The following is a 25,018-nucleotide window of genomic DNA, read 5'->3' as shown; positions in this document are numbered from 1 at the left end:
TGGCCCACTGGATACTGAATGACCTCTCACTGAACCAAGGCAAGGACCGTGCATTGTCCATGTCACCAAATGGAAGTCGCTGGGGAGCCTGCCCTCAGTGATGTTACAATTGCCCGGGTTCTGGAACCCTGAGCGGCGCCGCTGAAAACACAAATCGTGACAACCGCAGCTCACACATTGAGCACCTCCACCAAGCTCACTGGGAAAAAGCTTCTGCTTTGAAAGCTTCATGATGGAGGAACCCTCAACCTCAACTCGGCAGTTGAGGCAGAGCACCATGGAGAGGAAGATGAGCGCCATGGCATGTACCATCTTCAATGAGCTTCGACTTGAGGGAAAACTCTGCGACGTGCTCATCAGGGTGAACGGCATTGACTTTAACGCCCACAAGAACATCCTATGCAGCTGTAGCTCCTACTTTCGGTCAGTAACTGCAGCAAAGAGACTCCTTCCTCAGCCCCGGCCGTCCCATGTGTGCTCTAATCCCTATAGGAACCGCTCTGAAAGGAAGGCTCACAAAAATAACTCACCCCCAAAATGTGAAACTCAACAAATTCAAAATGTAAAGTGAAATTCAGAATTAATCCACTGGGTAAGGTGCAATATTTTAAATGCAGCAGGATTGCAGGAGGGAGCTCTATGACAAGATGTTAATCAGAATACGTAACTTTGTAACCTTCACAATCACACTATATTATTCCTTGCCAAGCCAAAAGGAGTGGGACTTTGCTAAAACTCTGCAACATTGTATTTGCTAGTCCTAGCCAAAGAGTCTCCTTAGGTTTTTAGATCAGAGTGGTGCTGGAAAAGCACAGCAGGTCAGGAAGCATCCGAGGAGCAGGAAAATCAACGTTTCAGGCAAAAGCCCTTCATCGGGAATGAACGCATTTCCGAAGGGCTCCTGCCTGAAACGTCGATTCTCCTGCTCTGGGATGCTGCCTGACCTGCTGTGCTTTTCCAGCACCACTCTAATCTTGACTCTGATCTCCTTAACCTGCAGTCCTCACATTCGCCTACTTTGGTTTCTACTCGATCCTACACTGCCACCTCTTATCCTGCAAAGCAGCCATCCTTGGCCACCTGCTATCTCTTACTCACATGTTGTTCCCAGACCAGACACTGGGGCAGAGGATGCAGACTATCCCGGGCCAGAGAGTCACTCAGCGCCAGCTGATAACTCCGCACGTACCCAGCATTCAGTAGTCCCTGCCCCTGTGCTCGGTTTGAAATTCGAATCTTTGTACTCAAACCTTTCGAATGGGCCTCGCCACCCCTGACCCGCGGTACTTTCTGCCACCATACAGACACCGGAGTACTCCACTTTCCTCCAATTCTACCCTCTTCCCCCAACAACCCCCCCACCCCCCCCACCAGGGAATCGCAAAAACACTACACCTGCTGGAAATCTAAAATAAAAGACACAAAGTTCTCAAAGTGTTCAGAAGCTCCGTGAATGCAGATAAATGTCCTGCTAACATCTCAGGTTCATGACCTTTCATCAGAATCTGAAATATTAACTCTTTCTATCCACTGATGCTGCCCAATATTTCAAATTCTTTAGACTACCATCGGTGGTCATGCCTTCAGCTCTCTGTGTACCAAGTTCCAGAATTCCCTTCCAAAACCTCTCTTTGTTCCAAAGATGTGTGGGTTAGGGTGACCATTGGTCATGCTAAATGGTCCATAACATTCAAGGATATGTAGGTTAGGTGCATTAGTCAGGGTTAAATGTAGAATAATGGGGAATGGGTTTGGGTGGGATACTCTTCGGAGGGTTGGTGTGGACTTGTTGGGCTGAAGGGCCTGTTTCCACACTGTAGGGAACCATGGTTGAATGGGCAGAACAGAGTCGATGGGCCGTTTCTGGTTCTGTCTTTTATGGCCTCCCTCATTGATCCGACTTCAATATTTCCATGGGTCTCTACGACAATATTATTTCATAACGGCTCTCTAAAGGAATTTTGGACACCACTAAATGCAAGGTGCTTTTTTTTATTAATTCATGGGATATGACACAGTTGACTGGGCCAATATTTATTGCCCATCCTTAATTTCCTTACCCTGGTGATGAGCTGCAGTCCTTGAGGTGTATGGACATCCATGATACTGTTAGGGAGGGATTTTGAACGAGCAGCACTGAAGGAACATGTCAAGATGGCCTGGAGGGAAACTTGCTGGGGGTGGTATTCCCATATATCTACTGCCGTTGTCTTTTTTAATGGGAGCGGTTACTGCCTCAGAAGATACTTGTCCAAGAAGTTTTGATGAGTTACTGCATTAGATGTAGATGCTTGTAGATGCAGTAATGCAGAGGTAGTAATGAAGAGCAGTTGGTGCTGATAGAACTGTGCACCATCAAGAAAACGGGAAAAAATAGAATCATAGAGTTATACAGCATGGAAACAGACTCGTCAATCTAACTCATCCATGTCCACCAGCTATTCTAAATAAATCTAATCCCATTTGCTCATACTTGGCCCATATCCCTCCAAACCATTCCTATTCATATACCCTTCCAGATGCCTTTTACATGTCGTAATTGTACCAGCCTCCACCATTTCCTCTGGCAGCTCATTCCCTGCACATACCACCCAATGCATGAAAATGTTGCCCCTTATGTCCTTTTTAAATCTTTCCCCTCTCACCTAAAAGCTATGCCCTCTAGTTTTGGACCCCCCCACCCTGGGAATAGACCTTGTCTATTTACCATGTCCATGCCCCCTCATGATTTTAAAAAACCTCCATAAAGTCACCCCTAGCCTCTGATGTTCCAGGGAAAATATTCAGCCTCTCTCTACAGCTCCAATCCTGGCAATATCCTTGGAAATCATTTCTGAACTCTTTCAATTTTCATGACATCCTTCCATTAGCAGAGAGACTAGAATAGAATAGAGGTAAAAACAATGACTGCAGATGCTGGAAACCAGATTCTGGACCAATGGTGCTGGAGGAGCACAGCAGTTCAGGCAGCATCCAACGAGCAGCGAAATCGACATTTCGGGCAAAAGCCCTTCATAATGCCTACTGAAGTTATTCCTTTAAAAAAAGGATCAGAACCAAATGATGCCTAAGCAGGGAACATCATTTGAAGTTTATTGTGGATTAAATCCTCGTGTAGGATTAAGATTATATCTGAGCCTTTTTTATTTCAAATGTACTTTTGCCAAACTGTTCTCAGTTGGATTACTACAGAGCAGCTACAAGGTGAGATAGATGGAACGTTTAGGTAGAAGTATGCTCTTATTTTCCTAAGCTTTCTGTGTCCTTTGCTGTGCAGGGCTCTATTTACTAGTGGCTGGAACAGCATAGAAAAGAAGGTGTACAACATTCCAGGGGTATCCCCCGACATGATGAAGCTCATCATAGAATACGCATACACTCGGACAGTCCCAGTCACTGTGGAAAATGTTGAGAGACTCCTGGCTGCTGCAGATCAGTTCAATGTCCTGGGAATTGTCAGAGCTTGTTGTGAATTCCTTGAATCTCAGTTATGTCTCGAAAACTGCATCGGGATTTGCAAATTTGCAGACTACTACTTCTGCCCAGAACTCCGACATAAAGCCTACATGTATATCCTACACCATTTTGAGGAGATAGTGAAGGTGAGTGAGGAGTTCCTAGAGCTGTCAGCCTTTGAGCTCAGAGACATCATTGAGAAGGATGAATTGAATGTGAAACAAGAAGATGTAGTATTTGATGCCATTCTCAAGTGGATTGCCCAGGACCCAGACCTCAGGAAAAAGTGCATTGTCATACTGCTGCCCAAGGTACTTTAGGAGCTAGATGTATCTTTCATTTGTATCAATTAAATATTTTTGTTGTTAAAGAGGGAAGCATTAATTAGCATATTGTCCCTTCACTTACACCTGAGCTTGAGTCCTATCACAACTGGGAGTACTCCTGTTCTGTTTTGTTGGTTCTATCAGCCCTACAATGGGACTAATTGCTTGTAAGCCTTGGTCCACTTAGAAAGCAGCCATCAATCTGGTGATAAACAGGAGCTGAAGTACATGGGTAAGACCACAGCACATAATTAGCAATTTAACTTCAAGATTTTGTTGTGTTAAAAATCAAGATTGTTATTTTCCCTTGCAATCTTGGCAGCCATGATAACAGCATAATATAAGTCATTCCCTAATGGAGAAGGTTAAAAGAGTCTTCTTCATGAGGATATATTGCTGTCTTCCTCACAAGGAAGTGGCTGGTGCTATGTGGATGAAGAATTCACCAATGGGAACAATCTAATCCTAAATAGTGATTACTGGAGCTGCAGCCTATTAACCACTTCATATTAGCTCTACCACAGTGAGGCAGTAGTGTGGGGGTAAAGGGAAAAAGAACCAAGAGGAGTGTCAGATATCCTGTTCACTCTAACAACTGGCTCAGAGGGAGCTGGGGGAAAAAAGAATGAATCACTTCATGGCATTTTGTGACTCCAAGTCTTTGTATTTAATCTCTGCAGATTGATTATAAATGGGTAGAAGAATCTTATCATCATTCATGTTTCTCTCAGTGCATGTTTTATTGATAAAATTTTACCGAAGTAATGTCAATTTTGACATCACTTAAAAGTGAAATACAGTTGTTTTATTTCAGTCAAGTCTGTGACACTGAGTTTCCTCAAGCACAACCCCTATAATTGTAGGTTATATTCACAATGGATTCCATGTAAACCCACAGACCGCCGGCTTTTACAAGGATTCCAATCCCTCAGTGTTCTTTGATGGAATCACCTGAAAGAGTGGCCTTTTCCCATTGAGCTTTTGTGGTAACTGTTCTTCGTTACCGAGGATGTGCCAATATCATTAACTGTGTTTCCAGTAAGCGTCTCCAGTAACCCATCAACTCAACTCCTGTGAACACAAGCTGTAATTCACCTTTACTGTTTAAATTTCCATCCCATGCATTAACTGACCTAGTTATCGAAACCTTGGATCAGCCTTGCTACTTATGTATTTTACTGTCCCTCCACCCATTCCACAATGGAGTCAGGCTCGTCCCCACTACCCCTGCATTCCATCCATGATCATTCCTTGGGGTTGAGGCTATAGACAAGGAACAAGAGTAGGCCATTCAGCACATCAAGCATGCTCCACCATTCAATAAGTTCATGGTTGATCTGATTTTAACCTCAACTGTACATTGTTGGATATCCCTGAGAATCTTTTTTCCCCTTTGTCATAAAGAATCTATCTGCAGAAAATTCTGCACCCACTTCCTTTTGAGGGAGGTCATTCCAAAGACTCACAATTCCCTGGATTGGTGAATGTTCGGGGGAAGCAGAGAGAAACCCAGAGGCAGGTTATCCCCTACCCCAGGCCTGACATGTGCATTCCTGCAGGGACCATTGAGAAATGAGCATGAACTGGTTCTATCCCCGCTTTCTGGGGGAGGGTTCTGGGACAATGAGGTCTACCACATGGTTCAAACTAAAACCTCCCTCCATCTGGGATCAGCAAAAAGCCGAACTTCGAGCCTTTGGTCCAGGCAGAGTGATGCCTTTGCCCAAGGAGCCATCTCAGTTTGTGTCGTCACATTTATGTGACACTGAAAACAAAAGGATCTTTGATGCTGCTGATTTGAAACACACACAAACAGAATGTGCTGGAGAAGCTCAGCAGGTCTGGCACTGTCTGTGAAGAGAGAAACAGAATTAATGAAGCTGATGTTGATTTTCAGAAAAAAGCCCATCAAGTTGGACCGAAGGGTCTGTTTCCCAGCTAACTCTATGATTCACTAATGTCCTTCAGGGAAGGAAATCTGCCATGGTCTGGCCTATATATCACTGCAGTCCCACAGCAATGGGGTTGCCTGTTAACTGCCCTCTGGGCAATAAATGATTGTCTAGCCAATGACGCCCATACCCTGTGAATGAATACAACTGACTTAATGTTTTGACTCCAGTGACCCAGTCTGCTCAGTTCTGAAGAAGGGTCACCAGACTCTAAACATTATCTCTGTTACTCTCTCTTTAGATATTGCCAGAAACAAAAAAATCAGAAATTACTGGAGAAACTCAGCAGGTTTGGTAGCATCTGTGTGAAGGGCGAAACAGAGTTAATGAAACCTTTGTTGTATAAACACCCATCTGCCTCATTAATGTCCTTTAGGAAGGAAATCTGCCATCCTTACCTGGTCTGGCCTACGTCTGACTCCAGATCCATAGCAATAGGGTTGACTCTTAATTGCCCTCTGAATAATTAGGGATGGCCAATAAACAAATGATGGTCTAACCAGTGATGCCCACATCCTGTGAATGAATAAAAAAAGTTATTGTTTTAAGTCCAGTGACCATTGTGCTCAGCTCTGAAGAAGGGTGACTGGACTCACAGAACAGAGAATTGTACAGCTCAAGGTTAGACCCTTCGGCCTACAATGTTGTGCTGAACATGATGCAAAATCAAACGAATCCATTCCGCCTGCCCTTGGTCTATATCCCTCCATTCTTTGCATATTGATGTGCTTATCTCAAGTCCCTTAAACGCCCCTATCATATCTGCCTCCACCACCAGCCCCAGGCAGCGCCATCCAGGCCCCTATCACTCTGTGTGAAAGAAACGTGCCCGTCACATCTTATTTCAACATTCCCGAAATGTTAACTGTGTTCTTCTCTCTCTCTCTCTGCACAGAGCTGCCAGACCTGCTGAGTTTCTCCAGTAATCTCTGTTTTGGTGTGCATTTATGTGGCGCCAGAGAGGGCTGTGCAGTGAGGTTTGGGGGGTGAATGAGAAGGGGTTGCGGTTCTGATCATTCTGACCATCCCTCCCTCTCTGGCAGGTCAGACTGGCCCTGATGAATGCCGAATACTTCATGAATAACGTGAAGAACAACGACTACGTGAAGGATAACGATGACTGCAAGCCCATCATCATCAACGCGCTGAAGGCCATGTATGACCTGAACATGAACGGACCTTCCAACTCGGATTTCCGAAACCCCTTGACTAGACCCCGGCTGCCGTACTCCATCCTGTTCGCCATCGGGGGCTGGAGTGGGGGCAGTCCCACTAACGCCATCGAGGCTTACGATGCCCGGGCGGACCGCTGGGTCAATGTGACCTGTGAGGAGGAGAGTCCCCGCGCCTACCACGGAGCCGCCTACCTGAACGGCTTCGTCTACATCATCGGCGGCTTCGACAGTGTTGATTATTTCAACAGTGTCAAGCGCTTCGACCCGGTCAAGAAGAGTTGGCAGCAGGTGGCGCCCATGCACTCCCGCCGCTGCTATGTCAGTGTCACGGTGCTCGACAGCTTCATCTACGCCATGGGCGGCTTCGACGGCTATGTCCGCCTCAACACCGCTGAGCGGTACCAGCCCGAGACCAACCAGTGGACCCTCATCGCCCCCATGCACGAACAGCGGAGCGACGCCAGTGCCACCACCCTCCACGGCAAGGTACCGGCGGCAGGGCTGCAGGTCGCGGGTTGGGCACGGCCAAGGCAGGGGGTGGGAACCGAGATGGGAACCAGGCTGGAGATGGGGGTCAAGCAATGGGAATGGGCTGGAGGTGTGGCAGGGATGGAGATGAGGATGTGGGGTTGGGATGGGGTCACGCTTGGGGCCGGGGTGAGGATTGGGTGGTAGATGGGGGTCACAGGCGGTGTTGGGGCAGGGATGATGATGGGACTGGTGGGTGAGGAGAGGGCATGCAAATAGGGCTAGGGGGCAGGGGTTGGACTGGAGATGGGGATGGGGGATGGGTGCATGGGTGAGGCTGGAGATGGGGATAGGGCTTGGGGCCAGGGATGAGGATGAGATGGGGGTAGCTGAGGTCTTGAAAAAGCTTGCAGCAGCCAGAGCATGGGAAAGGAAAAGGCTCCCCTTCACATTCCCTCCCAATGAACACCAAGATGCAGCTGGTTCGATGGCTCAAACCTGAGAGCCTCTGGTTTCATGTTCTTGGGCAACACCAGGGAATGGGTCAAAATGCACTTCCTCTCCCAGTTTATATATTCTTTTTAATTCAAACTCTTGTGCAGGTAGGACTTGAACCTGGGCTTCTCCTGGCCCAGAGGAAGGGACACTACCACTATGCCTTAAAATAGCCAAAATCTGAAACTAAAACAGAAATTGTTGGAGAAACTCAGTAGGTCTGTGCAGAGAGAATCAGAGTTAACATTTCAAGTCTAATAATCCTTCTTCTAAACCAAAATCTTACATGTGCAGAGTTCACTTAGGAGTGATTTGAAAGAGCCAGCACGGTCGCAATGGACTGAGTGGCCTCTTGCATTGGATGCTGAATCATCCCTGATTCGACACAGGTTCTGCCACAGAACCTGGACCTACTAATGTGTCCTATGAGCTCCTCGTCCTGGTCCTCAAATTGTTCATCAACCTGTTGGGACAGGCTGGCACCCGACACTGGGGCTGGTTGGGTTGAACCCAGAACCTTCTCGTCCAGAGGTAGAGTCATTACCACAAGAATCTTTTCACTCCTGGTTCAATGTGGATGACTCTGCTATCCCATTTAATCTGCAAAACGTACCAATTTTGGCTGATATTACTTTTCAGCACCCAGTCGGTTATTAAGAAACCATCATCATTGCCATGACAAAGCTTCATTCCTGCCTCAGTTTCTGTACGGGCAGACAGTCAGGAACATGGACATGAACCATCTGCAACTGGCCACCCTTGCCACAGTCTGATATTTTCCTGAAATATCCCAGGCCTCTCCATTACTCACATCATAAGGATATTCCATCCCTATTCTGTCCTGATCTCAGGGAAACATTCCTGAAGAAGGGCTCATGCCCGAAACGTCGATTCTCCTACTCCTTGGATGCTGCGCTTTTCCAGCAACACATTTTCAGCTCTGATCTCCAGCATCTGTAGTCCTCACTTTCTCCTCAGGGAAACATTATCTAGTTTCAGGATTCTGGTCCTTGTATCTGAGAATGGTTTGGTGACAGAAGCCTGCATCAGATATTGATTCTCTCCAGGACATGGCCTAAAATTTCATCTTCAGACAGTGATGCAAAACTAGATCAATTGCCTCTTAGCAATCTCTTTATTTCCATTGACTATGAGCAGCTGCTTTGATATTGCCCACTTTGTGCCTCTCTCTTACTGGATCAATACTGGATCGTGTATGGTCACCAAGGTGCAATATCTGAGGATAGCTGACATAAAGGAATCAGACCCTTATAAGAGTCAAAAGTTTTTAGAGCAGTAATGACCTGGAAAATAGCATCCAAGACTCCTTGTTTATTTCTTCTGCCAGCTCAAGAACCATATACAAGGCCAGAGGTGCTCGGGTTCACCTTGTATTTCATGAGTGTCACAGTTTTGTTTTATACTCAGGCGGACGATAGCATTAGAGCTGAGAAGTGAAACACCCCTCTTCAGGCATTCTGGCAGCTTATAAACCCACCCAGGCTAAGCAGGGTACAGTTCTCTGTGTTCTTCACTGTCGTTGACAGGATCCATGCATCCCTGTATCTCGATATAACCACATGTCCAATGGAATTAGTTTGAGATTGCTAAAACTCATTTCACAAAAGCCTGGGGCTCAACAAACCGGGGAGTCTCTGGTCCTTTGGCTGGGTGTGAATCCAGCTCCCAGAGATTGGTGATCAGTATTTAGCACAGAATGTCATTCTTTTGCAGATTCGATTCCTGGCATGAGGCTGCAATTATCCCCCGCATAATGTGCATTGATATCACATAGTCATGCTACCACAAAGTGTATGATTGACACCCTGACCCTTTCAGCAGACTTCACTCTGCACACATTAGAGATTGTTTATAGAACCATGATCCTAAAGTACTCCCAATAATTGTGACCTATTCCGAAACACTTGCTGCCTGATCTTTCAGGCTGATGCTCTTTTCCATCAGGAAGGTGCAGCATGGTGGCACAGTGTTTAGCACTGCTGTCACACAGCACTAAGGACACAGGTTCAATTCCAGCCTTGGGCGACCATCTGTGTGGAGTTTGCACATTCTTCCCATGTCTGTGTGGGCTTCTACCAGGTGCTGTGGTTTCCTCCCACAGTCCAGGGATGTGTACACTAGGTGGATTGACCATGTTAAATTGCCCCATAGTGTCTGGGATTCAACAGGCTAGGTGGATTATCCCTGATAAATGTGGGGTTATGGGGATCTGATGGGATGCTCTTTCGAGTTTCAGCAAAGACTCAATGTGCTGAATGGCCACTTTCTGCACTGTCGGGATTCTGTTCTATGGAAGGTGAGATTAAAGTCATTCCCCTACAAATGAGTACCCACATTGCCACCATATCTGCATTAAGTAACTGAGCAACAGTCAGACTCTTTGGCCCATTCAGTCTTCACATATAGACATACAGCATGGAGGCAAACCCTTCAGTCCAACTCATCTGCATTGACCAGACATCCCAAACTGACCTAGCCCTATTTCCCAGGATTTGGCTAATATCCTTCTCAACCTTTCCTGTGTATATACCTATCCAGATGCCTTTTAAATGTTGTAATTGTACTCACCCCCACCACTGCCTCGGGCAGCTCTTTCCATATATGCACCATCATCTGTGTGAAATAGTTACCCCTTAGGTCCTTTTAAAATCTTTCCCCTTAAACCTAATCCCTCTAGTTTTTAACTTCTCCACTATAGGACAAAGACCTACGCTATTCATTCCTTTCATGATTTTATAAACGTCTAAAAGGTCACCCCTCATCCTCTGATGCTCTAGGGAAAGTAACCCCAACCTATTCAGCCTCTCCTTATCATTCAAACCCTCCAGTTCCAGCAATATCCTTGTTTATCTTTCCTGCGCCCTCTCAAGTTTCACAATATCTTTCCTAAGAATGGTAACCAGAATCATACACAGTACTTTAAAAGTGGCCTCACCAATGTCCAGTACAGCCACAACATGACCTCCCAATTCCTATGAAAAATTCCTGTATCGTCACTCCTTTGTGCTCCCACGAGGAGGTTGAACAGTTCATCCACTTTACCAATGCCTTCCACCCCGACCTCAAATTTACCTGGACCGTCTCAGACTCCTCCCTCCCCTTCCTAGACCTCTCCATTTCTATCTCGGGCGACCAAATCAACACGGACATTTACCATAAACCGACCAACTCCCACAGCTACCTAGACTACACCTCCTCCCACCCTGCCCCCTGTAAAAACACCATCCCATATTCCCAATTCCTTCGTCTCCGCCGCATCTGCTCCCAGGAGGACCAGTTCCAATACCAAACAACCCAGATGGTCTCCTTCTTCAAAGACCGCAATTTCCCCCCAGACATGATCGACGATGTCCTCCACCGCATCTCCTCCACTTCCCGCTCCTCCGCCCTTGAGCCCCGCCCCTCCAATCACCACCAGGACAGAACCCCACTGGTCCTCACCTACCACCCCACCAACCTCCATATACATCATATCATCTGTCGTAATTTCTGCCACCTCCAAATGGACCCCACCACCAGGGATATATTTCCCTCCCCTCCCCTATCAGCGTTCCGCAAAGACCACTCCCTTCGTGACTCCCTCTTCAGGTGCACATCCCCCACCAACCCCAACCTCCACTCCTGGCACCTTCCCCTGCAACCGCAAGAAATGCAAAACTTGCGCCCACACCTCCCCCCTTACTTCCCTCCAAGGCCCCAAGGGATCCTTCCATATCCACCACAAATTCATCTGCACCTCCACACACACCATTTACTGCATCCTCTGCACCCGATGTGGCCTCCTCTATATTGTGGAGACAGGCCGCCTACTTGTGGAACGTTTCAGAGAACACCACTGGGACACCCGGACCAACCAACCCAACCACCCGTGGCTCAACATTTCAACTCCCTCTCCCACTCTACCAAGGACATGCAGGTCCTTGGACTCCTCCATTGCCAGACCATAGCAACACGACGGCTGGAGGAAGAGCGCCTCATCTTCCGCCTAGGAATCCTCCAACCACAAGGGATGAACTCAGATTTCTCCAGTTTCCTCATTTCCCCTCCCCCCATCTTGTCTCAGTTCCAACCCTCGAACTCAGCACCACCTTCCTAACCTGCAATCTTCTCATGACCTCTCCGCCCCCACCCCCCCTCCGGCCTATCACCCTCACCGTAACCTCCTTCCACCTATCGCATTTCCAATGCCCCTCCCCCAAGTCCCTCCTCCCTACCTTTTATCTTAGCCTGCTTGGCACACTCTCCTCATTCCTGAAGAAGGGCTCATGCCCGAAACGTTGATTCTCCTGCTCCTTGGATGCTGCCTGACCTGCTGCGCTTTTCCAGCAACACATTTTCAGCTCCTAATAAAGGCAAGCCTGCCAAATGCCTTCTTCACCACCCTGTCTACCTGTGACTCCACTTTCATGGAACTATGTACCTGCACCCCTAGGTCTCTTTGTTCAGCAACACTCCCCAGGGCCCTACAATTAACTATTACAAACCCTGGTTTGCCTTCATAAAATGCAATGTCACACATTTATCTAAATTAAACTCCATCTGCCACTCCTCAGCCCATCTGATCAAGGTCGCATTGTACTCTGAAATAATCTCCTTCACTATCCACTACACTACCTACTTTGATGTCATCTGCAAACTTACCAACCATATCTCCTCTATTCACATCTACATCTTTGATATAAATGATGAAAAGTGGTGGACCCAGCACTGATCCTTGTGGCACAGCGCTGGTCACGGGCCCCAGTCCAAAAAAACCCTCTACCACCACCCTATGTCTCCTACTTTCAACCAATTTTGTATCAAAATGGCTAGCTCCCCCTGGATCCCATGTGATCTAGCTTACTGACCAGTCTACCATCTGGAACCTTGTCGAATTCTTTGAAGTCTGGATAGACAACATCAGCCACTCTTCCTTCATTAATCTTCTTGTCTGCTCTTCAAAAACTCAATCAAGTTTGTGAGAGACTATTTCCCATGCACAACACTATCCCTAATCAGTTCTTGCCTTTCCAACTGCATGTAAATCCTGTCCCTCAGAATCCTCTTCAACAACTTACCCAGCACTGACTTAAGGTTCACCTGTCTGTAGTTTCCTGGCTTTTCCTTACAGCCTTTAACTAATGGCACCACATCAGACAATGTCCAAGTCTTCTGGTGCTTCACCAGGGGCTGTCAATGATGGAAATATCACAGCAAGGGGCCCAGAAATCCCTTTACTAGCTTCCCACAAAATTCTGGGAACTTAATCCTGATCAGGTCCTGGGGATTTATCGACGTTGATGCATTTTAAGCACTCCCCTTCTGTAATATGAGCTATTTTCAAGACATCACTTTATTTCCCCAAGTTCTCAAGCTTTCATGTCCTTCTCCACAGGAAATACTGATATAAAATATGTCTTTAGTTTCTCACCTATCTCCTGTTGTTCCACACATAGATGGGCACATTGACCTATCAGAAGCCTTATTCTCTCCCTCGTTACTCTTTTGCCCTTCATGTACCTAAAGAATCTCTTCGGATTCTCCTTAATCCTATTTGCCACAGCTTTATCATGTCCCTCTTTTGCCCTCCTGATTGCCCTCTTAAATATACTCAAAGTGCCCTTATATCATCTAGGGTTTTACTTGATCCCTGCAGTCTAAACCTGACACTTGCCTCCTTTTTTTGACCACATTTCTCTAGTCCCCCAGCATTCCCTACACCTCTCTGCCTTGCCTTTACACCAAGAATGTAGTGTCTCTGACTTCTCATTATGTCGTTTTTTAAGGGCCTCCCACTTTCCAACTGTCCCTTCACCTGCGAACAGCCTCTCCCAGTCAACTTTTGAAACTTCTTGTCCAACACCATCAAAATTGGCCTGTCTCAAATTGAGAACTTTAACTTTTTGATCAGTTCTATCCTTTCCATAACTATTTTAAAACTAATATAATTATGATCACTTGCCCTATAGTCCTCCCCTACTGATAGCTTTGTCACCTGCCATGCCTTATTGCTCCTTCTCTAGTAGATACATCCACATTATTGTACACACTGAACAAATTCCTCCCCTTCCAAGTCCTTAACACTATGACAATCCCAATCTGTGTCTGGAAAGTTAAAATCCCCTACCATTACAACCCTATTATTCTTACAGCTATCTGAGATCTCCTTACACATTTGCTTCTCAATTTCCAGCTGACTATTGACGGGCCTCATAGTATAATCCCAACAAGGTGATCATTCCTTTCTTATTTCTCAGTCCCACCTATATAACTTCAATGGATGATCTTCCAGGAATATCCTCCCACCCAGGACTATCCTCCGTAAGTACAGCCTAGCCAAAAACTCCACTTCCCCGCTCTCTTTCCTCTTTTTCTATCCTTCCTGTAGCCTCTATACCGCGGAAAATTAAACTGTCAGTTCAGTCCATCCCTGAGATTGGATATTGGTCCATCCCTGATTTTGGTCCCTTCCCAATTCAGGTGAAACCCATCCCTCTTATACAGGTCATTTCTACCCCTGAAAAGATTCCAGTGGTCCAAAAGTGTGAATCCTTGAACTAGCTCCTCTGCCACACATTCATTTGATCTATCCCCCTATTCCTATTCTCACTAGTTTATAGTACTGGTAGCAGCCCAGATATTAGTACCCCTAAGGATCTACATTTTAACCTCTGACTTAGTTTCCTGTTGGACGCAGATTTCTAAAACAGAATCTCATCCTTTCCTCACCCATGTCATTGGTACCACTGTGCACAACAAGCTCCTGCTGGTCATTCTCCCCTTTCAGAATATTCTTTATCATCTCTGAAATACCCTTGACCCTGGCCCCAGGGAGCCAACACACCATCCTGATATCTCGCTGATGACTGCAGAAATGTCAGTCTGTGCTCCAAACTAGGGAGTTCCCTATTATAATCAATAGCTTGGAATCTGACATAGCCCTCATTGCAATAGAGCCAGTCACATTATCAGAAACCTGTTTGTCAGTGCTATACTCTCCTAAAAGGCCATTCCCCCCATTGTATACAAAACGGGATACCTGTTTGAGATGGGAATATCACAGGCGACCCCTGGATACCTTTCCTGCCATTTCTAGCTGTCAACCATCTACCTGACTGTATCTGCAGTGTATCCACCTTCCAGAAACTGCCATCCATCACATCCCCTTGCTCTTGTAAACTCCTCACTACCTCTATCTGCCGCTCCAGCTGATCGATCTGGTCCAATAAGATTCGCAAGCAAACATACTTCCTGCAGACATAGTTGCATTCAAATTGTCCCTGATCTCCCACATCTGACAGGAAGAGCACATCACTCTACGAAAAGCCATTTCTGCTCCTTTAATAATCTGCAGATCCAGAAATTACCTAAACACAAACACAATCTTGTACTATAACCAACTAAAGCCCCCTCCACATTCTGAGCTTTCCCTGATATAATATCAACCATCTCCAGAGATGGTTAGAAAAGTTTTGGCTGAGATATTCTAACTTTCCCATCACTAAACAAATATAGAATAACATAAAGGTGTTTCCTCTTGTGAGTGAGTCTAGAACTGGGGACACAGATGAGAATTTATTTTCTTTCTGAGGTTTATGTGACTTTGGAAATCTCTGCCTCACAAGATGGTGGCATGGAGTCATTGAATACTTTTAAGATGGAGCTAAATGCACATTTGTTAGGCAGGGAATCAGATGGAAACATGGAGTTCAAAACACAAACACAAAAGCAACGTTCCTTTGAATGGCAGATCAGGCTTTAGGAGCTGAACAACCTATTCATCTGTTTATAAAGCATTAATACCCCCTCCAGTACTGCCTGCTCTGTAGGGACCCCCTGCTTTGTCTTGGAGTTGAGCAGAAATTTGAGATAAGTACCAAGAATAATAGATACTTACTGGTAGATAGAGTGAATACATTACAGGGCTTTCATGATGAGTCCTCAATGAGCCAATGTCTATACTTGCAGCTTAAATTAAGGTTCAGTTCTCATTCTGAACCTGCAATAGCATCTATTTTTATTCATTTTAAAAGTTTTCTAAAAACACAAGTTGCAAACTCCTTCAGTGGTAAATACAGTGCCTGGTGTGACACTATGCCATATATAATTGCCCAAGTCCCAAGCCTTGAGTTGTCTTCAGTTTGATATCAATCAAGATAACAATGAAATTTACAATTAGTTTTGGCATAAATAGACTGGGAAAATTAGGGAAATATCAATTCAGGTTCTGCCTGAGATACCCTACAATATGTGTGTGTATGAGAACATGGTGGGACAATAGAATTGGAATCTGTTGTGATGTCAGCTATCAGTGAAACATCCTCTGGCACATTCTAGATCCACACCCGAAGGATAAGAGCTAGGGCAAGGTGTGGCTGGGGCTCTGAGGTCTGGTGAAAGATGTGCCTTTATGTAAGTTACAGCTTGCAGGAAAGGTGGAAAGGCAACAAATGTGGAATAGTTAGTGGGTGACAAACTGGACTTTAAATTATTAAAGCAGCCACCATTTTGAAACTCATTCTCAAATAAATAACCAGAAATACTCAACAAATACCTTCAAAGTCAAGCTAAAGTTAGTGACCACAGAATCCTGGGATAAGGTAGCCATTCACCCCATCATGTGTATTCTGGCTCTTTGAAAGAATACCTAAGTAGTCCCACCCTCCTGCTCATTCCCCCTTCCCCTGGAGGAACAGAGGGATCTTGGGGTCCATATCCTTAGATCCCTCAAAGTTGCCACCCAAGTTGATAGAGTTGTTGAGAAGGTGTATGGTGTGTTGGCTTTCATTAGCAGGGGTTTGAGTTTAAGAGCTGCGAGGTTATGCTGCAGCTCTATAAAACCTGGTTAGACCACACTTGGAATATTGTGTTCAGTTCTAGTTGCCTCATCATAGGAAGGATGTGGAAGCTTTAGAGAGAATTTACCAGGATGCTGCCTGGACTGGAGGGCATGTCTTATAAAGAAAAGTTGAGGGAGCTAGGGCTTTTCTCATTGGAGCAGAGAAGGATAAGAGATGACTTGCTAGAGATGTACAAGATGATGAGTGACATAGATAGAGTGGATAGCCAGAGGCTTTTTCCCATGGTGGAAATGGCTATCACAAGAGGGCATAATTTTAAAGTGATTGGAGGTAGGTTCTTTACACAGAGTGGGGGATGCGTGGAATGCACTGCCAGTGGTGGTAGTAGAGTCAGATACATTAGGGACATTTAATCGACTCTTGGATAGGCACATGGATGATAGTAAAATGTACGGTATGTAAATTAATTTGATCTTAGAGTAGGATTAAAAAGTTGGCACAACAGTGAGGGCGGAAGGGCCTGTACTGTTCTATGTTCTAACCTAGCATTTCAGTGAAGCAAGAATACAGAGAAATAGAGCACCTTGTGAACCCAGAATTCCAAGTGTGAGTTCCGAAATTTTAGCAGTATAGGTTCAGTTTAAGCTCGATGCTGTCTAGCATTTTGAGACTTGAATTGATTGAATGGAAGTGTTTAAGAAAATTAAAATTAAAAATCACACAACACCAGGTTATAGTCCAATAGGTTTATTTGGAAGCACTAGCTTTCGGAGCGCTGCTCCTTCATCAGGTGGTTGTAGCAGTGCTTCGAAAGCCAGTGCTTCCAAACAAACCTGTTGGACTATAACCTGTTATTGTGTGATATTTAACTTTGTACATCCCAGTCCAACATCAGCATCTCCAAATCACACAATGTTTTATTACTTGGTAGTAAGGATAGAGAGAAATGTTCCTCCAGTGGGAGACCAGGACAAAAGACCATGGTCTTGGGAACAGATTTGGGCTGTCGAGGAGTAATGTTTGGAAATACTTCCTCACACAAAGAGGAGTGGAAATATTACACAGCCAAGTGGTAGATGGAGTTAAGGCATAGGTCAGTCTTAACCTAACTTTTAATAAGGCATTTGACAAGGTTTCACATGGCAGATTGGTCAAAGAAAAAGCTTATGGGGTATTGATTGAATGGGGTTGAACAGGGCTTAGTAACAGGAAACAAAAGGTAATGGTCAATGGCTGCCCTTGCGAATGGAAAGCTGTTTCAAGTGGTGTTCCATGGGGTTGTGTTGGGACCCCTCCTATTTGTTTTGTATATTTATGAATTGGATTTAAATGTGCAGGACACATGTGGTAAATTTGCAGATGACACAAAAATTGGCCATGCAGTGGATAATTAGAGGATAGCTGTATAGCTCCAAAAGGACGCGTATGGGTTGGTAGAGTGGGCAGGACGGTGGCAGATGCAGTTAATCACTTATAAGTATGAGGTTCTACATTTAGGGAGATAAAATAGTAAAAGGGAGTACACAATAAGCATGGATATATTGAGAGGGGCAGAGGAAGTGAGAGATCTTGGCGTGCAAGTGCAAGAGGTTGGAGTTGTTTTCCTTGGAGAAGAAAAAGTTGAGGGGTGACATGATAGAGGTGTATAAAATTGAGGGGTAGAGATAGACAGGAGGAACCTGCTTCCCTTGACAGAGAGTTCAAAAATCAGGTGTCATAGATTCAAGCTCAGTGGCAAATGGATTAGATAGGACGTGAGGAAAACATTTTTTTTCAGAGAGTCTGGAATTCGCTGCCTGAATTGGTGATGGAATCAGAGACCCTAAATTCTTTCAAAATGTATCTGGATCTGCACCTTTAGCACTGTGAACTGCGGGGCTATGAGCTGCATGGAGAATGGTAGGGATTGATAAATGGTTTCCTCCTTTTCCAAAATTTCCAACAGGAACAATCAGTGAGAGACTAGGAGAGGGAGCCTTGGCTATACCTTCCTGCTAATCCTGGGATGGAAATTCATTGTTAGAGACTAAACTGTGGGAAGGAGGAATACAACTGGGACCTTACTAATCCGCAAGGTTGACTACCACAGTAGTTACCAATCATGTCATTTTGTCAATTAACTTGAGCAGTTTGAATTCTTTTCACGGGTATCAACTGGAATGTCAACTGTCCATCAGACACCCACTCATTAATGCCGAGTGTTAAGGAGTGGAGATAACCATGAGTTCATCCATCAGTAAATTCTCTCAGTAAACTGGCCCCCACTGTTTGTACTGCAAATTTCATTGATACACGTCTCCAGGAAACAGTTAAACATCCGCAGTTAAAGTTCAGCGTTTTTTGTGAGAGGATCGGCTACAAGGTACAATAACTTAAGAAAGAGTAGAATGAGAAAACACCGAATCAGCCACTCTCCACAATCTCTGTGCAATTCCCCATTTCAGAGATTCTGCTCCAGAATAAATCATGTACCAGAACGCACACAGCTATCCTCTGAGAATCTACCCTCACCTACTTAATGTCTTGAGGGAAAGCTGTATCAGCATTCACTGATCATTCCCCTCAAAAAAAGCTGAACAGAACTCCTCACATTCACAACTCAACTATTTAAATGCAGCTTGCTAGAGCTTAAACATAGCCGACTATCTAGAAATTAGCATAGATGCTGAGGGTGGTTGTGGTGGGGGTCTATAACAAATTGTTTTAATCATTGCTGGTTATATTTGACTGCAGCATGTTTTTAAATAACTACAAATGTCACTTATAATATTTAATGGCTAATACCTGGTCTGTATGAAAATATGCTACCTCACAAAGATAGTTCATTTTCACCTACCCTGTTTTTGAAATGAACATTAAAGTACAATAATTGATTCCTCCATTATTATAAAAGCTTTTACTGTGTACCCTTAATCTTCAAGTTTCAATGATGAGCTCTATTTCAAAGTGTGACACACCAAGGTTCAATCTAGCTTCATCATCTCCTGTTTAAACAATGCCTGGTGTGTCACATCTCTCTTTAAGATAACCCTTCCCGCTCACGGCTATCTAGCTGTGCTTTCCTCTTCACCTCAGGTTTACATTTGCGGAGGATTCAATGGTAATGAGTGCTTGTTCACAGCCGAATTCTACACTCCTGAAACCAACCAATGGACAACCATAGCACCTATGAGGAGCAGGCGTAGCGGCGTTGGCGTTATAGCTTATGGTGAATGCGTATACGCAGTAAGTGACACAGCTTGCAATTGTAGAACACCTTTAATATCACAAAATATCCCAAGAAATTTTCCAGCTTGGTGTTAGAAGTTGAGAGAACATTAGTTTGATCAAGTAGGTTTAAAGGAGACTTCTGATGTGGGGTAAATGTTGCTAGGAGGAAGAGTAACTTCCAGACTTAGTGTGGCAAGATGACTGAAGGCACAGCTATCAAGTAATCTGAAGAAATGGGCATTAACCCATAGACTTACTATAAAGTTACAGAGATTGAGAAAGTGGAGCCATATATTGGAGGAGAATGGGATTTTGAAATGGACACTGGGGAATAGGGTCAAAAAGTGTGGTGCTGGAAAAGCACAGCCGGTCAGGCAGCATCTGAGAAGCAGGTGAGTCGATGTTTTGAGCATAAACTTGACATCAATCATTTCTGATGAATAGCTTATGCTCGAAACGTCGATTTCCTGCTCCTTGAATGCTGCCTGACTGGTTGTGCTTTTCCAACACCACACTTTTGACTCTGATCTCCAGCATCTGCAGTCCTCACTTTGTCCCACTGGTGAATGGGGATAAAGCCAGTGTGGGATACTGAATTGTTAGACCACCTCATCTTGCTCCTAGGCATGTCTGTCACCCAGCCATCAGTACAAGAGACAGTGCTTCTATCTCTGCCTTCAGAGTGGATAGGTTGACAGTTCCTTCAGTTTCCTTCTTTACAAATCACTGGTTCAGCACTCCCACCATTCAGTCAAACCCCACTGCAGAGTCACAGGGAACTAAAGAGAAGTCAACAAGGAAATGGGAATAAATAGGTGAGCAGCATTTCATACAGAATAAACATTGTTTTTTATTTGATTTACATTAATGTAAAGTTGCTGGAATTACTTGTAAACTTATCCAAATGCCTTCTTTATTCTTTATTCCAATATGTCCTATCTTCTCCAAGTTTCACCAGAGGCATTCCTTAACAAATAAATTTTCAAGCAAAAGGAACCTCAACTAGACTCTTGTCTTGTAAATTTCCTTAAGAACAGATGCTGATGTTTACTCCAGTCCCTAGCATTCAAGTAGGTGTAACAAAAAGGATACTGGCAGCATTAAAGACACATGATGAAGGCCAAAAATCTGGATATTGTAGTGAGAGGACAGAAGTACTGCTGACTATGCATTTGAAAATGCTTCCTGGGGTGGCCTGGGCTGATATTACCAGAAGAACGGTCTGAAGAACAGTTAAAAAAATTGGCTTGAGAAGGTTTCAATGGCGGGAAGAGCGGCAGCACGGTGGCTCAGTTAGTGGTTAGAATCACTGCCTCACAGCATCAGCAACCCGGTGTGACTCTCTGTGTGGAGTTTGTACATTCTCCCCGTGTCTGCGTAGGTTTCCTTCCGGTGCTCCAATTTCCTCCCACAATCCAAAACTGTGCAGGTTAGGTGGATAGGCCATGCTAAATTGCCCATACTAACCAGGGATGAGCAGGCTATGTAGGATGCTCTTTGGAGGATTGGTGTGAACTTGATGGGCCAAATGGCCTGTTTCCCTCAGTAGGGATTCAGTGAGTAGTTCAAGGAAGGAATGTAGGATAAAGTTTACAGATTAAGGTCAACAACTAAAGGCAGAAGAGACAAGCAGGGATGGATGTACTTGTGGCCAGAACCATAAGTGAAGACTACACTGAATTAACACTTGAATTAAGTTGAATTCTGAGAACCAACTCTCTATCCTCTATTAAAAATCACTCCTTTGTCCTGACAACAAACCTCACCGTTAGCTGTTCACTAGAGAGAGCTTTTTTTTAAAAAAAATAAGCTATCAGTATTAGCCAGACCAGAATTCTACAATCTGGAATGACTTCAGCCCAATTAAGCATAAGGAACACCAAAGGGGTAAATGCACAGAAGCTTCTGTATACCCCTTATTCTTCTTTTTCATATCCAGAAGTGCTTTCATGCACAACTGAGCATTTTTTTGCCCCATTACCAAATCACCCACAATACTTTTCAACTATTATCCAAGGGTGGCATGGTGGTTAGCATTGTAGCCTCACAGCGCCAGGGACCTGGGTCTGATTCCCATCTCGGGCCACTGTCTGTGTTGAGTTTGCACATTCGCCCCGTGGGTTTCCTCCCACAATCCAAAGATGTGCACGTCAGGTGAATTGGCCATGCTAAATTGCCCATAGTGTTAGGTGCTTTTGTAAATGTAAGGTAGGGGATTAGGTCTTGTAGGTTACTCTTTGGAGGGTTGGTGTGGACTTGTTGGGCCAAAGGGCCTGTTTCCATACTATTGGGAATCTAATCTACTCACTAAGTCTCCTGTTCTTCCAATCGATCAGTTTATACTCTTCATTCCAGAATACTATCTGGTAACCCTTCTGGTTCACTGATCTCCTTTAATGAAGGTACCTGTCATCCTTACCTGATCTGCTCTACATATGTCTCCAGACCCTCAGCAATGCTCAAATGGGGCACTTAACCCAATGAGGAGTTAGCAATAAATGTTTACTTAGTAAGCGATGCCCATGTCCTGTGAATGAACGAACGAACAAGAATACATGTAATGCAAAGGTTCATTTTAAAAGTACTGATAACAAGTGGGCACCAGATAAGGAATAGCTGAACAAGCCTATTCTCTTGGATTGATCTTGACTCTGCCTACCCATCTTTATACATTACAGAAAGAGAAATTACAACACAGGATATTAAACCCACCCTATTGCTAGCTGTTCAACTGCAGCTATCTATATTAATCAGATTTTCCAGCCTTTTCCTCCTCTTTGCATCCTGATACTTTTCAGCTGTCAGCCTTGTCTCAGCAGGCAGCATTCAAGATGATACTTTATGGAGTCAGTCATACAGCACGAAATAGGCCCTTTGGTCCATTAAGTCTACGATAACCTAGCTACACTATTCCTACGATTTCCAGTAATTGGCCCATAGCCTTGAATGTTATGACATTAAGTGCTCATCCATACCCTTTTTTAAAAAGCGGTGGGGTTTCCAGCCTCTATGCCTGCCCAGACAATGCATTCAATTCCAGAAAATATTTTTCCTCAAATCCTCTCTAAACTTTAGCACTGTACTGACACAGTGCTTTGCTGTCATCCAGAAAGTTAGGAGCTACGGGATACAGGGAAATCTGGCTGTCTGGATACTGAATTGACTGGCTGAAAGAAGACAGCAAGTGGTGGTGCACGGAAAGTAATGTCTGGAGGTCGGTGACCAGTGGTATCCCACAGGGATCTGTTCTTGGGCCCCTGCTCTTTGTAATATTTATAAATGACTTGAATGAAGCAGAAAGGGTGGGTTATTAAATTTACTGATGACGCAAAGGCCGGTGGTGTTGTAAATAGTGTTGAGGGATGTTGCAGGCTACAACACATTGACAGGATGCAGAGCTGGGCTGAGAAGTGGACGATGGAATTCAACTTGGATAAATGCGAAGTGATTCATTTTGGAAGGTCAAATCTGAATGCTGAATACAGGGTTAAAGACAGGATTTTTGGCAGTGTAGAAGAACAGGAGGAGCTTGTGGTCCACGTACATAGATCCCTCAAAGTTGCCACCCAAGTTGATAGGGTTGTTAAGAAGGCAAATGGTGTTTTGGCTTTCATTAAATAGTGGATTGAGTTTAAGAGTCACAAAGTTTTGCTGCAGCACTATAAAACCCTGGTTAGCCACTTGGAATTTTCTGTCCAGTTCTAGTTCCTCATTATAGGAAGAAGTAGATAGCCAGAGACTTTTTCCCCAGGGCAGAAGTGGCTGTCACAAGAGGTCATAATTTTAAGGTGATTGGAGGAAGGTATAGGGGAGATGTCAGAGGTAGGTTCTTTACACAGAGTGTGGTGGGTGTGTGGAATGCACTGCCAGCCCTGGCAGTAGAGTCAGAGACATTAGGGATATTTAAGTGAGTGCTGGACAAGCACATGGACGACGTAATTTGAGAGGTGATTAGGTTAGGTTGATCTTAGATTAACATGAATGCTTGGCACAGCATCGTGGGCTGAAGGGCCTGTACGGTTCTATGTTCTATTAACTACCAACACTGCCAGCTTTCATGTGAAAGACTGAAGAAAGTCCCCCTCACCCTTAAGCAAACACAAAAGATTCCATGGCAGACGTTGAAGAGAAGAATTCTCCTTACTGCTGAAACAATACTGTTAGGACAGATGATCTGGTTGTATTGCTGTTATTGTATCTTGCTGTACTTAAATAGGCTGTCATGTTTCCAACTTTACAATAGTGACGACACTTCAAAAGGTATTTAATTAGTTGTGAAACATTGTGAGCTATGCTCAAGTTGTAAGGGGTACTATGGAAATGTGTTTTTCTCCTTTCAAAAAGACACAAAAACTTCAAATGTTTCTCTATCTTTTCATAATCATAAATGCTGCATTGGGCACCTCAAAACCAGATTTTCCCCAAAGAGATACTGTACGAAGTATTTCCTCAAAGTGGTGGAGGTTGGTACAATTGCAGCATTTAAAAGGCATCTGGATGGGTATATGAATAGGAAGGGTTTGGAGGGATATGGGCTAGGTGCTGGCAGGTGGGACTAGATTAGATTGGGATATCTAGTTGGCATGGACGGGTTGGACCGAAGGGTCTGTTTCCATGCTGTACATCTCTATGATTGTGTGTGTTTGATTCCCAATTACCAGAATTATCCTTATTCCATCCCTCTCAGGGTACTTGTTTTATATTACTCAAAGCAAAAGGAAGTGTAGTGAACAGCTGTCTTTTCCATTTCTGTGCAGGTTGGAGGATTTGATGGAGCCAATCGTCTCCGGAGTGCTGAAGCCTACAGCCCACTCACCAACACCTGGCGTACCTTACCCACTATGTTTAATCCACGGAGTAATTTTGGAATTGAGGTGGTGGATGATCTGTTGTTTGTTGTGGGCGGTTTCAATGGTTTCACAACGACGTTCAACGTAGAGTGTTATGATGAGAAGACAGATGAATGGTATGATGCCCATGACATGAGCATCTACCGCAGTGCCCTGAGTTGCTGTGTTGTGCCAGGACTACCCAACGTTAGAGAATATGCAGCACCCAGAGACAGTCTGCTGGGATTACTGTCCCGTGAGGAACAAATAAAATACTCTGCCTCTACCAGTCTCTTAGCGGTATGA

General features: G+C 44.6%; 1 protein-coding gene across 1 annotated transcript; it reads left to right on the top strand.

The window, feature by feature from the left end:
- The first annotated feature begins 232 nt into the window (after positions 1 to 232).
- Positions 233 to 25,018, top strand: LOC132830696 (kelch-like protein 10). The gene is made up of 5 exons (XM_060848509.1): positions 233 to 423; positions 3,278 to 3,767; positions 6,778 to 7,395; positions 19,749 to 19,898; positions 24,641 to 25,018. Exons 1-5 carry the CDS (start codon positions 233 to 235, stop codon positions 25,016 to 25,018), a joined length of 1,827 nt encoding a protein of 608 aa, XP_060704492.1.

Source organism: Hemiscyllium ocellatum, chromosome 32 (assembly GCF_020745735.1).
Source record: "Hemiscyllium ocellatum isolate sHemOce1 chromosome 32, sHemOce1.pat.X.cur, whole genome shotgun sequence".
Classification (NCBI taxonomy): domain Eukaryota; kingdom Metazoa; phylum Chordata; class Chondrichthyes; order Orectolobiformes; family Hemiscylliidae; genus Hemiscyllium; species Hemiscyllium ocellatum.
The sequence above is the reverse complement of the archived record's forward strand: the minus strand, read 5'-3'. Positions and strand labels throughout refer to the sequence as shown.

Excerpts from the sequence above, each read along its gene's own strand:
- LOC132830696 (XM_060848509.1), top strand. The coding sequence starts at position 233 with ATGGAGGAACCCTCAACCTCAACTCGGCAGTTGAGGCAGAGCACCATG. Across the intron at positions 424-3,277 it reads AGCTGTAGCTCCTACTTTCG|GGCTCTATTTACTAGTGGCT; the intron begins GTCAGTAACTGC and ends TTTGCTGTGCAG. Across the intron at positions 7,396-19,748 it reads CCACCACCCTCCACGGCAAG|GTTTACATTTGCGGAGGATT; the intron begins GTACCGGCGGCA and ends TCTTCACCTCAG.